This window comes from Lissotriton vulgaris, chromosome 2_1 (genome assembly GCF_964263255.1).
Source record: "Lissotriton vulgaris chromosome 2_1, aLisVul1.2, whole genome shotgun sequence".
Taxonomy (NCBI): domain Eukaryota; kingdom Metazoa; phylum Chordata; class Amphibia; order Caudata; family Salamandridae; genus Lissotriton; species Lissotriton vulgaris.
Window position 1 is genome coordinate 1,675,088,535 of NC_141687.1, and position 14,530 is coordinate 1,675,103,064.

General features: G+C 40.2%; 1 protein-coding gene across 1 annotated transcript in view; it reads left to right on the plus strand.

The window, feature by feature from the left end:
- Positions 1–1,965: 1,965 nt before the first annotated feature.
- LOC147733071 (pancreatic secretory granule membrane major glycoprotein GP2-like) overlaps positions 1,966–14,530 on the plus strand; it is a 187,515-nt gene continuing 174,950 nt past the window's right edge. Inside the window, exon 1 of the mRNA XM_086958914.1 lies at positions 1,966–2,269. Within this exon, the coding sequence (XP_086815040.1) occupies positions 2,230–2,269 (40 nt within the window). The 5' untranslated portion in view covers positions 1,966–2,229. The remainder of the gene's footprint in view (positions 2,270–14,530) is intronic.

A 14,530-nucleotide genomic window follows, 5' to 3' on the forward strand; every position in this document is an offset into this window, starting at 1 on the left:
AAGATGGTTTTGGCAGGAGACCAGTGATGTCACTTTATGTGCAAATGGATGAGGGGAAATCCAGAGATATCACTTCCTGTGCAGATGGATGATGGGAAATGCAGTGAGATAATTTCCTGTGCAGATAGAGGATGGGAAATGCAGTGATATATTTTCTTATGAATATGGATAAAGGGAAATAATATAGAAAGTTTGCTGAGCAGCCCTCATGGTTCATGCGTCTACTAAATAAGCCCTTTCTTTCAAAAACAAACTCCGAAAGCGGGAGTTTGTTTTTGAAAACCAAAATATTAATTACCCTGACACCAAGCAGGTTTTCTGGGGGTCATTTTGACCACTAGGCTTTTCTTGGCAGTCCCAAATGGAAACAAAATACATCAGACGGTCCCGCTCTAAATAGGGATAGTGGCCTGATGTATTTACACCAACAGCCTGAACTTTGTCCGCCCGTCAGTGTATGGTTTCCTGTGGCAGAGCCAGCGAGGGCACCACTGTTGTTGGAAGCATGACAGGCAGACATCAGTTTGGCTGACATCATTCTTTGGGGCAGTACCCTGTCCGCCAAACTCTAAATCAGGCCTTATGTCTAAATATTAAGTTTAACCTATTCATCGAGTGTGCAATGCAATATACTCCAAGAGAGCCTGTTCAAGTGTGCTCCATTTGAATATTAAAACTGTCTGAGATTTTAAACAGTAGTTCAAAAATGTTTCCCATTGTGTCTAATGCTGGCATCTAAAAGCAATGTCTGAAAGACTTCCGATGACATCTCAGAATATTAATACATCAATATTACATTCTGTGGGGAACCTTATTTTTGAACTGATGGGTAACGTTTGTTTAAAATCTCAGGCACATTTTGATATGAAGATAGCATCCTATTTTAAAGGTTTTGTCATTGTTTGTATCATCAGGGTCGGTCTAGGTCAGAAAATAGGCCTGGTCACCAAAATAAAGGTGGCCCCCATTAGAGAATCAGATAGCCAAACAAGTGGCCCATGTTCCTAATTGGGGCAGTTTTGAGCTCGTAAAGACAAGGGAGCATATTTATGACTATTGTGGCTCAAGGCAGTGCAGAATTCACCTTGTTGCGCTGCCCTGAGTACACAGGTGAAAGAGAGGAATGTAACATATTTATCCAATGCAGCGCATTCCTATCCTTTTCCCTTGCTTTGATGCCATTTTGGCAGCTTAGCCCTGACGCAGACACCCTTGCCCTATGGTGCAAGGGTTACCGTCTTGTAGGCAGGATTGTTGTTGAGCAAGAATGGGCACCTTCCTACACAAAAACAATCCTGGGAGGCTTTTCCTCTTTCTATGTTTGCTGCAGACTGCTGCACACATAGAAAGAGAAGAAATAACGAGGAAAAAGAAAGATATTTCTCCTCGCTGCACCTATCCGGGGGAGGCGTATCTTTTTGGCGCATTCCCCGGTTTACCTGTTTCCGTAAATATGTTAATGCATCAAAATCCATGGATGTTACGTGGGAACAGCCACGCAACACCCATGTAAACACCTCCCTGACGCAGAGCAATGTAATTCCGCGTTGTGGTGCGTTACATTACTTGAGATTGATGAAGCCGCACAGGGCCATGCCTTGCGTGGCTTCATAAATCCTTGCGCTGCTTCATTAATCTAGTTTTATGTTTGCGTCACTCCTGCACTAAGGGTCGCGTAGTGCTAGAGCGAGGGTAGGTATGGGGAACCGCAGGGATTTCAGTTTGTTGCAGGCACGTGTGTGGTCATATCTAGGAAATCAACGGTAAAAACTGGCCCACGAGACCATAAAATAGGGCCACAAACATAAACAAAAGTGGCCCGCACACTAGCCGAAGCCAGTCCGGCGCTGCCGTCACCCCAGTCCTTGCAGGAGAGGCGCCCAGCCTGTCGCTGGAATGAGAGGAGCGCCGTTGGTCGGAGAGGTGTCCATTATCCGGAAGAAGAGCAGCCCCGTGGGAGGGAGCGGCTCACACCTGACGTGTCTACCGCACTGTGTTGGGCTCTTTTCTCAAGAAGGGGAACCGGTTCCTGACCTTTCTCAAAATAAAGTGGTAATGCAAAACCGTGAAACCTCGCTCATGTGCGTGTGAACCAAGAAGCCGCACATTCCCCGGTACCGCGCGTGACAGCAGTTACTTCCATAGCGCCCTGAGGCCGGCCCCCAGGAGGACTCGTAGCGCCTCAGAAAGCCTCTCCAGGGAGCACAGGGTTGGACGCAGGGCTATTCTATGGTGCGTCCATGTTTCAGAGGCGCCGAAAGGTTTAGAGGTGAGTATGGCTATCTGATCTTCTGTGCACCCTGCCCGCTCCGCGTCCTGTCGCATACGTGCTAACCCTTCCCATTTACAAGAGAGGCTCCTGAGTTTTTATATAAAATGTTGCTATTTACATCTCATTATTATAGTTTGCCTCTTAAAATAGCCTTCACTTCAGTGCAAGTAGAAGGAAATCTATTATCCGTCTTCGTTCTCTTTCAAAAGCTCCTTCTTTGGCGTCCAAAATTGTTGCTACGTAGGATACCTGAGAAGGTTAGAAAGCGTGGCTCTGCCAGTCGCATGCCAGGCTGGTGCCTCGGAAGGCCGGCTGGGGTTGGATAGAGTCAGTCACAGTGATATAGCTTGCTTGGTATTCTGAGAAAGGCCACTAGGGTTTGGGTAGAGTCAGCCTTGTCAGGCGTTCCTCTAAAGGTTGTTTGAGCGAATAACAAATGCCCTGAATGGTCCATCCCACGACTGATAGCTTCACACTGTTTCTTTTTGTTTCCTGTTTGTCTAATGTACCTTCAAATAGGAATACTGCTTGGGTGTGTTCCAGGCCGGTAGTTAGAAGTATGGATTTTAGGGGGCCTGGCCCCACATAATGAAATGCAGTGGACTGGGTGAAAATTAATAGTTTCTATCCACAGAATCATTTTGAAAAAAGTCTTTAATTTTGATGATATTTGAAAACAGACAGTTAATTTGCATTTTGTTTATTTGTTTTTTATACATTTGGCTACAGTATGATCCCGTTTTTTTTTGAGGAAATAGGTGAGAAACTGTACATTTTAAAAGATGTTAGTCAAAACAGAAGATAATGTAAATAGACTTTAACAGTGAGTTGGGGGTATACCGAAAGATTGCTGAAATCATTGTGCCCAGTCTTTCTTACAACTTAAACACTTTAGCTAACAACCTCACACAAAACGGAATAAGGCTTAAAGCGAATTTTACAGGCTAATTGAGGGTCCCTCACAAGGATCATTGTGATAGTCTGTGTGCACGTTGCATGAAACATACAATCGCATTAATCAAAATGAAAGTTAATTCAAATATGGCTTCACAGTAGATTTGGGTTCATTGTCATTATTTTTTTGAGCAAAATGATGGCAAATGGCACATGGTTCAATAATATACAGTTTAATCATTTTATTAAAGATAACTTTGGCAGGGTTGCTGTTTGTTTACTAAGCAATGTGATTGGCAGGAGTTATGTCAGTAAACCTCTCTAGAGAGTAGGAGTAGTACATTTTAAAAGTTTGTCTGGCCAAAAGTATAAGTACACTATAACTGGATTTTAATATTAACACAATACAACAATTGAAATTAATAAACATAAATGGTTCAACTGATGTATATATATATATATATATATATATGTGTCATCACTGTGGAACCTAGTAGATATGCTTATACTCAATGGGTGTCCACGAAAAATCCTCCAAAGAATCCAACCATAACAAATTATTTCCAGTCCTCGTTCAGCTCCACAAATCATTGCCAGTATGTGCAGATGAGCACAATTTTAAGCCTGAAAGAGATGTATCCTCCCAGTAAATAAGAACCCTATGTTTACAAACACACACATCCACACACACACGCTGACAGATGCAAAGCCTGTACTGAAATGGGCACCCAATGTAGACAGATTATTTACGTGCTTTCAGAGAACTTTGTTTGGAATTTTAGCTCACCGATCGTCTTGCAGATTTCAAAGACCCCTAAAACAGTACTGTCTCCCAATCACTGCCCTATGCGCTTCTTTTATATATATAATATACATACATACATACATACATACATACATACATACATACACAAAATCAGACATCTATGGAGAATGAAATAGAACATCAGGGGGGTCTTAGAATGTCGGGCGGATTGCCCCTACCAGGCTGTCGGTAGCCACCGCCGGCCTGGCGGAGGCAATCCGCCGGCCATCCTCACCCAAATTACCCCCCGCCATATTAGGATGGTGGGGGGGGACCGCGGTGGATGGAAAGACTGTCCACTGCTTTTCCGCCCTGGTCGCCTTGCGACCGGAGCGGAAAAGGTATAATATGGTAGCGGTGTCTATCAGACACCGCCATCCATATTAACATGGGCTTCTTTAAATGCATTTATGTGGCGGCGATGCCGCCACGAAAAGGCAAGCAGGTTTCACTTTGGGGGCCCCCTGTGGGCACCCAGAGTGAAGGAGAATTGGGGGGTGCACACGGGGGGTACCTGTGGTACTCCCCTGCATTTGCATAAACAAAGCGGCAGGCAACACGCGGTGCCTGCCGCTTTGTGTATACAAATGCATACTTGCATTTTTAGCATTGTGGCGGGCGGTGCTGAGAGCTCCGCCTACCACAATGCTAAAAATGCAGAATGTGCCCGCCACAGTGGCGGGCGCATCCTAATGCCCCCCACGGGACCCCGCCCTTATGGCGGGCGGTCCCAATCACCGATAGGATGGCGGGCGGACTAAGTCCGCCCGCCATCCTAATGACCCCCCAGATGTTTCAACCCAGAGCTGAGCAGTGGTGTCTGATGAAAAGTGCTAAGAATTGCACTGAGCTGTACTGTATAACTTACCATGTTAAGAGTCCTGCTTTGAATGCCTCAGAGTTCTCACTTTGTTACTGTTCTTGCCATGTGGGAAGCTCGTATTTGTTACAGTGTGACCGACAGTGCCAGAGCCTATAAAACAGCAAGCCGCTTGTGGCTTGCTTGTGAAGCATGATGAATGGTTGTGTAACACACCCTACACTGGAAATCACACTGTAAATGTGATGCAGGGCTTGTAACTGCCTTTTGATTGCTAGCGTACAATGATCTACTGGAGAGCTGTGTGCTGGAGAGCTGCAGAATGCATTTTCAGGCCTCTGATCACTAATAGAGTGCAACCATGTGAGCAATCTATACAACACAAATAATGCTTGTGTGATAGGCTGAGCATAGACTGCCAACCATTCACACATGCAGTTTGTTTGTTTCTTCTCACTCTGAGGGTCAGATCCTGAAGCAGTTCTACACAAATTTAGACAATAAGAGTAAAATGGGAAGAATTCTAATGATGCACTGCATGAACACCCATGAAGCGAGACATCACTTCTCTGTGCAAGAACTAGATGTTGGAGTATCTCAACAAGGACGGTGTGGAAATATCGGCTTTATAAAGTGTGCACCCACTCGCAAAGCTGTTGCTTGATGCTGATGACAAGGTGTACTATTAATAAACTCTGGGGTACTCATTTTATAGACTTGGAATTGATAAAGGCTATGCCCAGGGAAAATCTAGTTTATGATAAAGTAATCTCACATAATTTCCTGCATTTCTCGTTACACTTCTAATACAAAAGGCCTAAGTTTACAGTATTACACCACTCTGTGAAATTCAGATTTAATTATGTAAAAATGTGTTTCTAGGAGCACTGGAACAATGTGAACGAACAGAAGATGACTGTTGGACCCTCACATTTAACATTAGTTTAAGGACGCATTTCATGCTAAAAATTGCGCAAAATTCTGCCTCTGCATTTTGCAAACTTTTGTGTAATTTCAGCAAAGAAAATTATTCGAATTTCACACTGGCCTACTGAAAAATTGGGTAGATCCACAGGAATGTGACGATACAGCTAGACAGAGGCTTACATCCTTCAATCAGGTGTTTATATAGCGCGGCTACTCACCAGTGAGGGTCTCAAGGCACTTAGGGGGTAGTGGTTGATTATCCGTCTGGGTGCAGGGGTTCAGTCGAAGATCCAGGTTTTGAAATCCTTCCTGAATTGGTTTCACTATAATAGTGGATATATTACTGCACTGAACTACCAGACTAGGATCCACTCCAAGATAATAACTTTTTTTTAATGTAGTGCCTAATACCACAGTTTGTAATTTAGAAGGAGTGTGAAAACGAGGTGTTACTGTTAACTTATTTGATAATAATCAATTATTCAACCTCCAAAAGCTGAAAGGTTGAAATGGCCCTTCATCCATTCAACACCAGGACCTGTAGATCACAGAACAGTTGAGGTGCTCAAGAAATAAATACTGCTTTACAGAAAGGGAAATAAAGACACAGGAATGTATTCCTCATGAGATATCTCAAATATAACCTAGGTAATTGAAAACTCTTGCATCCGACTCTCTATCATTTTCCCTTTCACTTGGCCCCCATTTATATTGCTCTCATCCAATCCATTAGCTTCTTCCTTTCCTTTTGTTCACATTCTTCCCACAACTTCTCAAGTTCTTTGCCATCTTTTTTCCCCTTTTTTCACATCACTTATTATATTTCACAGTTCCTCCCACTAGTTTATAAACGTACAACTTAAATCAGTGGCAGCAGGCGAAATTATCAGTGGAAGCAGGTGAAATTGGACCCTTCTTTACATGAGCAAAGTTACCTGTTTTACTGAATAAGAGTCCCTGCTCTTTAGAGGAAAGGAAGCAAGAACCCTTAAAATATGCCAAAGGCAAGGAGGGACCCTAAAGTAAATGAAAGAAGGAGGTGAATACTAAACTAGAACTACAACTGGAGAGGACTGGAAGAGAACAAAAAGCTGAGGAAACACCTACAACTGAGCTGGCAGCCGGAGGGTGGGATTAAATTAGACCTATCAACTTCAGAAAAGTATACAGATTTTAATTCTTTATTGATTTGCAGGGAATTTGAGTGAGCCTAGTGCTTGAGCTCTAACTTAATATGTGGGACTAACTGATGTATTCTCCAACAATGAATTTGTGATCAAGAGGTTTTACCTCGAAACGCGTTGGGTAGGAGCTGAACATTAAAGCTCTTTAAACTGCAAAGCTGGCCTGGACACCGTGTGGAATTTCGATTTGGATTTCTGGGGAGTGGCTACCCCGTCCAGGCCCTCCGCTGCAAGGGGCAGGGGTTCAGAGCGCAAAACTAACTTTGGATATATATATATATATATATATATATATATATATATATATATATATATATATATATATATATATATATATATATATATATTACCTATTGGTGGTCGCCAGTAGGTATATATAGTTAGGATTTTTTCTCTATGGGATTTTTGAAAATTCTATGTCTAATAACATTGGCGTTTGTGGACGGAATTGGCTGAAATTTTCAGGAAAATGGAACATTTTGTTTCTGAGCAGCCCCTGACAATTTGGGGGGGTTTTATCAAGGGGGGGCCGAGAAAAAAGGGGGGTCCCAAAACGCGTCTTTCCCATGTTAATTTCCATAGGGCGGTTGGCCTCACTTTTAGCTCGAACGGCTGAATGGATTTGCACGAAACTTGGCAAAATTGTAGGGACTGTTAGCCCGATGTGCCTTTGCTAGGTCTCAATATATGTGCTCCAGTGGATTTTGAGTAATTTAGGTTCAAAAAAAGATATATATCTGGGCGGAGCCTAACCACACATCTGATCTGATTGGCTGTCAGCACTTCATCCAAGAAGTGTTGGCAGCCATCTTGGGACCAATATACATGATAGCACCTCATTAAAAAGCATTGTAGTTAATAGAGGGTTTTAGGACTTTAGTTACATTATAAATCATTTGTTGATGGTACCATACTCGTTTTAGGAATTGTGGTGGGTTCTAAGGTGATTTTACCATGTGAAAAAACCTTCTGCTGTGATATCATGAATATTGTTTGAAAGAAAACTAATATCTCATGATTTTCCCACAGTGGTTTGGAAGGGGATCTATAAGCTAAACTGAAATCATATTTTCTGTAAATTCACATTATCTTTCTCAGTCATGTGAAAATGAAGTCTGGCATTCTCAGTAAAACATGTACATCCAACAAGGACAGAGACTGTCAGTTGATTCCTTTGTGTTCTACTGCAGCCTCCTAGAGTGTTCTAAAGAACAACTAGAGCGCTAATAGTCCTACTTATTACAAAGGTATGGCACACCTGAAGCCATCTTGATTGGAATAAAGTGGTAACTCTTAAAACATTTAATTTAAAAAGAAACAACATGAGGGGGTATATTTTGCCATAGAAAGTATGATTAGTGCTGCAGAATGAAAAATTAGGGCACATTTTGAGTGACTTCTCAAATCCTTTTCTATTTCATTAAAACATTCTGACATGCAGTCTCCCAAAATGGCCACCAGAGACAAAAGAGCCCAAATGTAGCCCAAATATCACCCAGATGTAGCCCAAGTATAGCCCAATGACAGAATGTCCCAGAGTGTTCTAAAGAACAACTAGAGCGCTAACTGTCCTACTTATTACAAAGGTATGGCACACCTGAAGCCATCTTGATTGGAATAAAGTGGTAACTCTTAAAACATTTAATTTAAAAAGAAACAACATGAGGGGGTATATTTTGCCATAGAAAGTATGATTAGTGCTGCAGAATGAAAAATTAGGGCACATTTTGAGTGACTTCTCAAATCCTTTTCTATTTCATTAAAACATTCTGACATGCAGTCTCCCAAAATGGCCACCAGAGACAAAAGAGCCCAAATGTAGCCCAAATATCACCCAGATGTAGCCCAAGTATAGCCCAATGACAGAATGTCCCAGAGTGTTCTAAAGAACAACTAGAGCGCTAACAGTCCTACTTATTATAAAGGTGTAGCACACCTGGAGCCATCGTGATGGGAATAAAGTGGTAACTCTTAAAACATTTAATTTAAAAAAGAACAAAATGAGGGGGTATATTATGCAATAGAAGGTATTATTAGTGCTGCAGAAAGAAAAATTAGGGCACATTTTGAGTGACTTTTCAAATCCTCTTCTATTTCATTAAAAAATTCTGACATGCAGTCTCCCAAAATGGCCACCAGAGACAAAAGAGCCCAAATGTAGCCCAAATATCACCCAGATGTAGCCCAAGTATAGCCCAATGACAGAATGCCCCAGAGTGTTCTAAAGAACAACTAGAGCGCTAACAGTCCTACTTATTACAAAGGTATGGCACACCTGAAGCCATCTTGATTGGAATAAAGTGGTAACTCTTAAAACATTTAATTTAAAAAGGAACAAAATGAGGGGGTGTATTTTTCCATATGAATTATGATTAGTGCTGCAGAAAGAAAAATTAGGGCACATTTTGAGTGACTTCTCAAACCCTCTTCAATTTCATTAAAAAATTCTGACATACAGTCTCCCAAGATGGCCACCAGAGACAAAAGAGCCTAAATGTAGCCCAAATATCACCCAGATGTACCCCAAGTATAGCCCAAAGACAGAATGTCCCAGAGTGTTCTAAAGAACAACTAGAGCGCTAACAGTCTTACTTATGACAAAAGTATGGCACACCAGAAGCCATCTTGATTGGAATGAAGTGGTAAGTCTGAAAACACTCAATTTAAAAAGGAACAACATGAGGGGGTTAATTTTGCCATAGAAAGTATGATTAGTGCTTCAGAAAGAAAAATTAGGGATCATTTTGAGTGACTTCTCAAATCCTCTTCTATTTCATTAAAAAAATTCTGACATGCAGACTGAAACATGCACTTTGAATACCAGCAGCAGACGTCCCTGGTGAGCAGTAGCTTTACTACAGTGATCTAATGTGCAACTAGAGTGCTAACATTCAGAATTTATGGCAAATGTGTGACACATCTGAATTCCTTCTTGATGGAACCAAAGTAAACAAGCATTGAAAATGCAATAGATCTCGCCCTCGTTTAAGTTAAAGCCATTCTGTTTGTAATGAGGTGGCTTTTTAGCTTTGCTTTTATTAGTGTTTTTTCAACTTTCATGTAAATAACATGAATCTGTATGCATATAAGTATATGTATGCATGCATTTATGTTTGTATTTATATAGATATACAGATGATATATGTTTATATATGTATGTATATATATATATATTCACTGAAAAAACCATAGGTTATAGACCATATATAGTTAGGAATTAGCATTTACAAAACCTTGAAAATTCACTGAAAAAACCATAGGTTATAGACCATATATAGTTAGGAATTAGCATTTACAAAACCTTGAAAATTCACTGAAAAAACCATAGGTTATAGACTATATATAGTTAGGAATTCGCATTTACAAAACCTTATTTTACTCAAACAAAACCATTGAAATTCCATATATAGTTAGTTGCACTAACTATATATCGCGCACCCGCAATCCACTGCTGATGATGTCACTTATTACATCATTCATGACATGGTCAGTGACATCACTGATGACATCACTGATGACATCTCAAATGACATCACTGATGACATCACTGATGACAACATCCAGTGACTGTATGTTTCTGTAAAGTTAAAATATGTCTTACATATTGAAGAATGAGTGGATGTATAAGTGTCTGGATGAAGGATTTAGTAGGTGCATGACTGACTGTATGAGAGTGATTAAATGTGTCTCACTGAGTGCATGGGTTAGTGACTAAACTGTCTTAATTTGTGCATCATTATGTCTGTTGTTCTGTAAACTGTTGCATGTGTTGATAAGTAGCTATATGAGTAACTATATGGGTTATTGATTGGTTGCCCAAGTATTTGTATGGGAGACTGAGTGTGTGTGCGGGTGGCTGGGAGGTGTATGACTCTGTGCATAGATGTGTGAGCAGTTGATTCACTAGATGTATGGTTTCAAAAGTGCATGTGGAAACAGCTGTATGGGAGGTTGACTGTGTGCATGAGTGTATTGGTGAGTGAATGGATATCTCAGTGCTACATGTCAAAGTAAGTACATATGTAAAACACAGTACATGTGAGAGTTGACATATATAAATAACTGTGCATAAGAGCCAGTGAATGTGTGAGTGGCTGTATGGATCATTGTGAACTTGTATCAGGGATTGTATAAGAGAGTAAATATGTGTTAGTATGTGTTTGAATAAGTAAAGTTTGTATAACTGTATAGTTGAGGAAATGGAGGTGTGATTGATTCTTTGCATGACTGACTAGGTGTGTGAGTAACTCCATGGATTAGTGACAGTCTGTGAGTGTCTGTTTACACTGATTGTATCTAAGGTTATATTAGAGTCTGAAGAGGTTCATCGTATTATCACATGAATTATATCATCAGTGATGTGATCAGTAATGTCAAATGAGATGTCATCAGTGATGTCATCAGTGATGTCATTTGAGATGTCATCAGTGATGTCATTTGAGATGTCATCAGTGATGTCATCAGTGATGTCACTGACCATGTCATGAATGATGTAATATGTGACATCATCAGCAGTGGATTGCGGGTGCGCGATATATAGTTAGTGCAACTAACTATATAATGAATTTCAATGGTTTTGTGTGAGTAAAATAAGGTTTTGTAAATGCGAATTCCTAACTATATATGGTCTATAACCTATGGTTTTTTCAGTGAATATATATATATATATCGTTGCAACTTCTGTTTTCCACGGCGATTTCACACCAAACAGAAAGGAGGACCCCAAAGCAGCAGATGAGTTTCAAGTGGGAAGATTTATTTGCTCTTACAAAATGGTATTTCAGGCATGACGCGTTTCGGTTAACTGGTAACCTTGATCACATAGCGATACTGCAGTTAGTTACATCTTGAAATACTCATTTTTTCAAGCATTGTGGTCATGTGACAATAAACAGTGAATAAATATTTCTGTTGACATTATGTCCTTACATATCAATAGTGACCAGTTTAGACATTGGATAGGTTCTGACTGATGATGTTATATATATATTGCTGCATAAATGCATTATATAACAATGTGCAACATTTCGCAATAAATAACTAGAAACTGTATTCTCATATTGTTTGCAGCATTATATATTAAGCGCAGAATTTTATCTATAATGAAAATAACAGCATAAATGCCTAGGGATATTATGTGCAATATGACGCAAAGGTTATGTAAACATCTCATAATCATAATTCCATACAATATTCAATATAGAGTTAAAAATATGAAGCTAAAACATATCAGCATGAATGCCTAAAAACCAGTGTGTGCAAGATTACGCTTTTTAGTGCAAATTGTATTTCTGTGCAAATGCTGCGGCTAAATAAATAAATTAATTTAATTAATAAACAACAAACCATTTTTAACAGAACCTATATTTGCAATGTAAACTGTAATAATTAATTCCATATGAACTAAAAATTGGGTTACATGGCACTAGAAAAATACAAGCCTGGATATTTAAAACCACCCCCTCCTAAAAAGCTCATAAGATATCAAAATTCATTAAGTCAACAGAAAGTGCATGGTGCTGTGCATATATGAAAAAATAAGTGACATTTTTTAAAATAAGAAATAAGAGGTTAATGATTGACATATTTGTACACAAAATTATTCAAATGATTTCAGATATAGTTTTGGTTCAGATTTCATTCAAGATCTACTACAGAAACGTGTGCATGTCTTCAGTGGTGTTTAATCCATTAGGAGACTTACTATTAAGATTAAGTATATATTTAGTCTCCAACTGCCTTAGCATACTTTCTCTATCCCCACCTCTTTTTGGAATAGACACTGCATCGATGACATAATAAGATAAACACTTAATATTATTATATATATATGTATGCAATAAAAATCTGTCATTTACATGCATAAAACTTGTTCCTTCATAATACTTATATCTGAAAACCATGCTAGTAAAGCTTGCTAGTTTTGAACAACTATAGCATCATGATAATTTAACAGTTTTTATCTCCTAACAATACATTTGAAATGCATTATTTAAAGGAAAGTTGTTTTTGAAGGAAGTTGTAAAATATTCTGATTACTCCTCCACTCCACATTGCAGTCAGCTGCTGGTGGCTGCACCACTCCACATTGCAGTCAGCTGCTGGTGGCTGCACCACTCACCTGAAAGCTGTTTTTTTAATGATTTTGAGTGCCCCAGGCTAGCAATATTTTGTAGACTAATTTGAATTTTTTACCCATTTCTCTTAACTCAAAGCCTGATGATACAAATCACCTCCGCCTGAGACCACATCACTCATGGGATCTACCGACACCTGGTCGATGGGCCCAACCGGCCCATTAGGATGCGACCAAACACTGTTCAGTCGCATTCCTACATTTTACAATGGGAACATGAATTCGGGCCATAAGCCAGACGCAATATATGCTCCTATTGTAAAATGGGTGGTGCGGTTCATCCCTGCACCCCATGGCAGGTCCTTCAAGGTGCTTGACACAAGGTGCAGGGATCAACAGTCCTCCAACCGGAGGCTGTGCACCAATGGGGGCCCTGCAGGGACCCCCAAAGACACTATCGGACATGGTTTCCATGTCGGACAGACCGGCACAGAAACCATGCCAGAAACCGTCATCATAATCTCAACGGCGGAAGGCCCGCCCTTGAGATTACTTGACGCATTTGACTGGCGGACGGGCTCTCATCATTGTGATGAGGTAGTCAGAAAGGAATCAGAGCAGCAGATTACAATGTGATTCCGAAGGCTCCGACTGACAGTTGGAGCCTTCCGAATCGCATCGTAATCAGCACCTAAATGATATGTTAACTTCCAGCAAAGGAGGTATGCAAGCACATCCAAAATTTTAAGGTGCCAGGAGCCCATCATCTAAATATTATCAAAGTGAAGCTTTAAGAAGCATTGATAAATGCATGACTTTTGCGTTTGGATTTTGATTTTTTGTTTCACAATTCACTATCAAGCCTTCAACCTCTCCCCCTCATTGTAGGAAACATACATTAAATGTTGATGTGGAAAATATTTAGGGGACAAGTGAACATTGTTAAAATAAGACATGCATAAAAGTATGTGATAGATATACAGAATCACATTTAAATCTGCCTTCTCAGTTGTCATACTCGCTGCAACAGATTGTGACAGCACTGCTCTGAGTATTTTCCTTAGTCATTGAATGAAATCTGATAATTGTCTCCTTAAATCTCTTCCCTTCCTGTCCTCTTTTTCTGTGTTACTTTTGTAGCTAGGCAGCAACATCTGACTCAGTAGAGAAGGAGAAATTAGGAGAGAGGAAAAAGATAGAGTTAGAAGAATGGTGTAGCAAGAGGGGCAAAGAAAAGGGAGACAGAGAAGCATGGCATATATATATAGGGGAGGTAGAGAGAAATATAAGGTAAACAGCAAAAGGCTGGGTAGCCAGAAAGATGCATACACGTAAAAATAGGTGGGTAGATAATGTACAGAATGAGAGGTGGAGCAACAGGCATGGTTTTACAGTGAGATAGGCAAGTAGCTAAATATAGAAATAGGGAAAGGGGAAATTGGAGGGGGCAGAGGGGTGGCTTACATCAAGGGATGGCAGAGAGTGATTGAATGAAAATGGAAAGACGGGTTACACATACAGGCAGAAAGAGATAAAGGTAGATAATAGATGA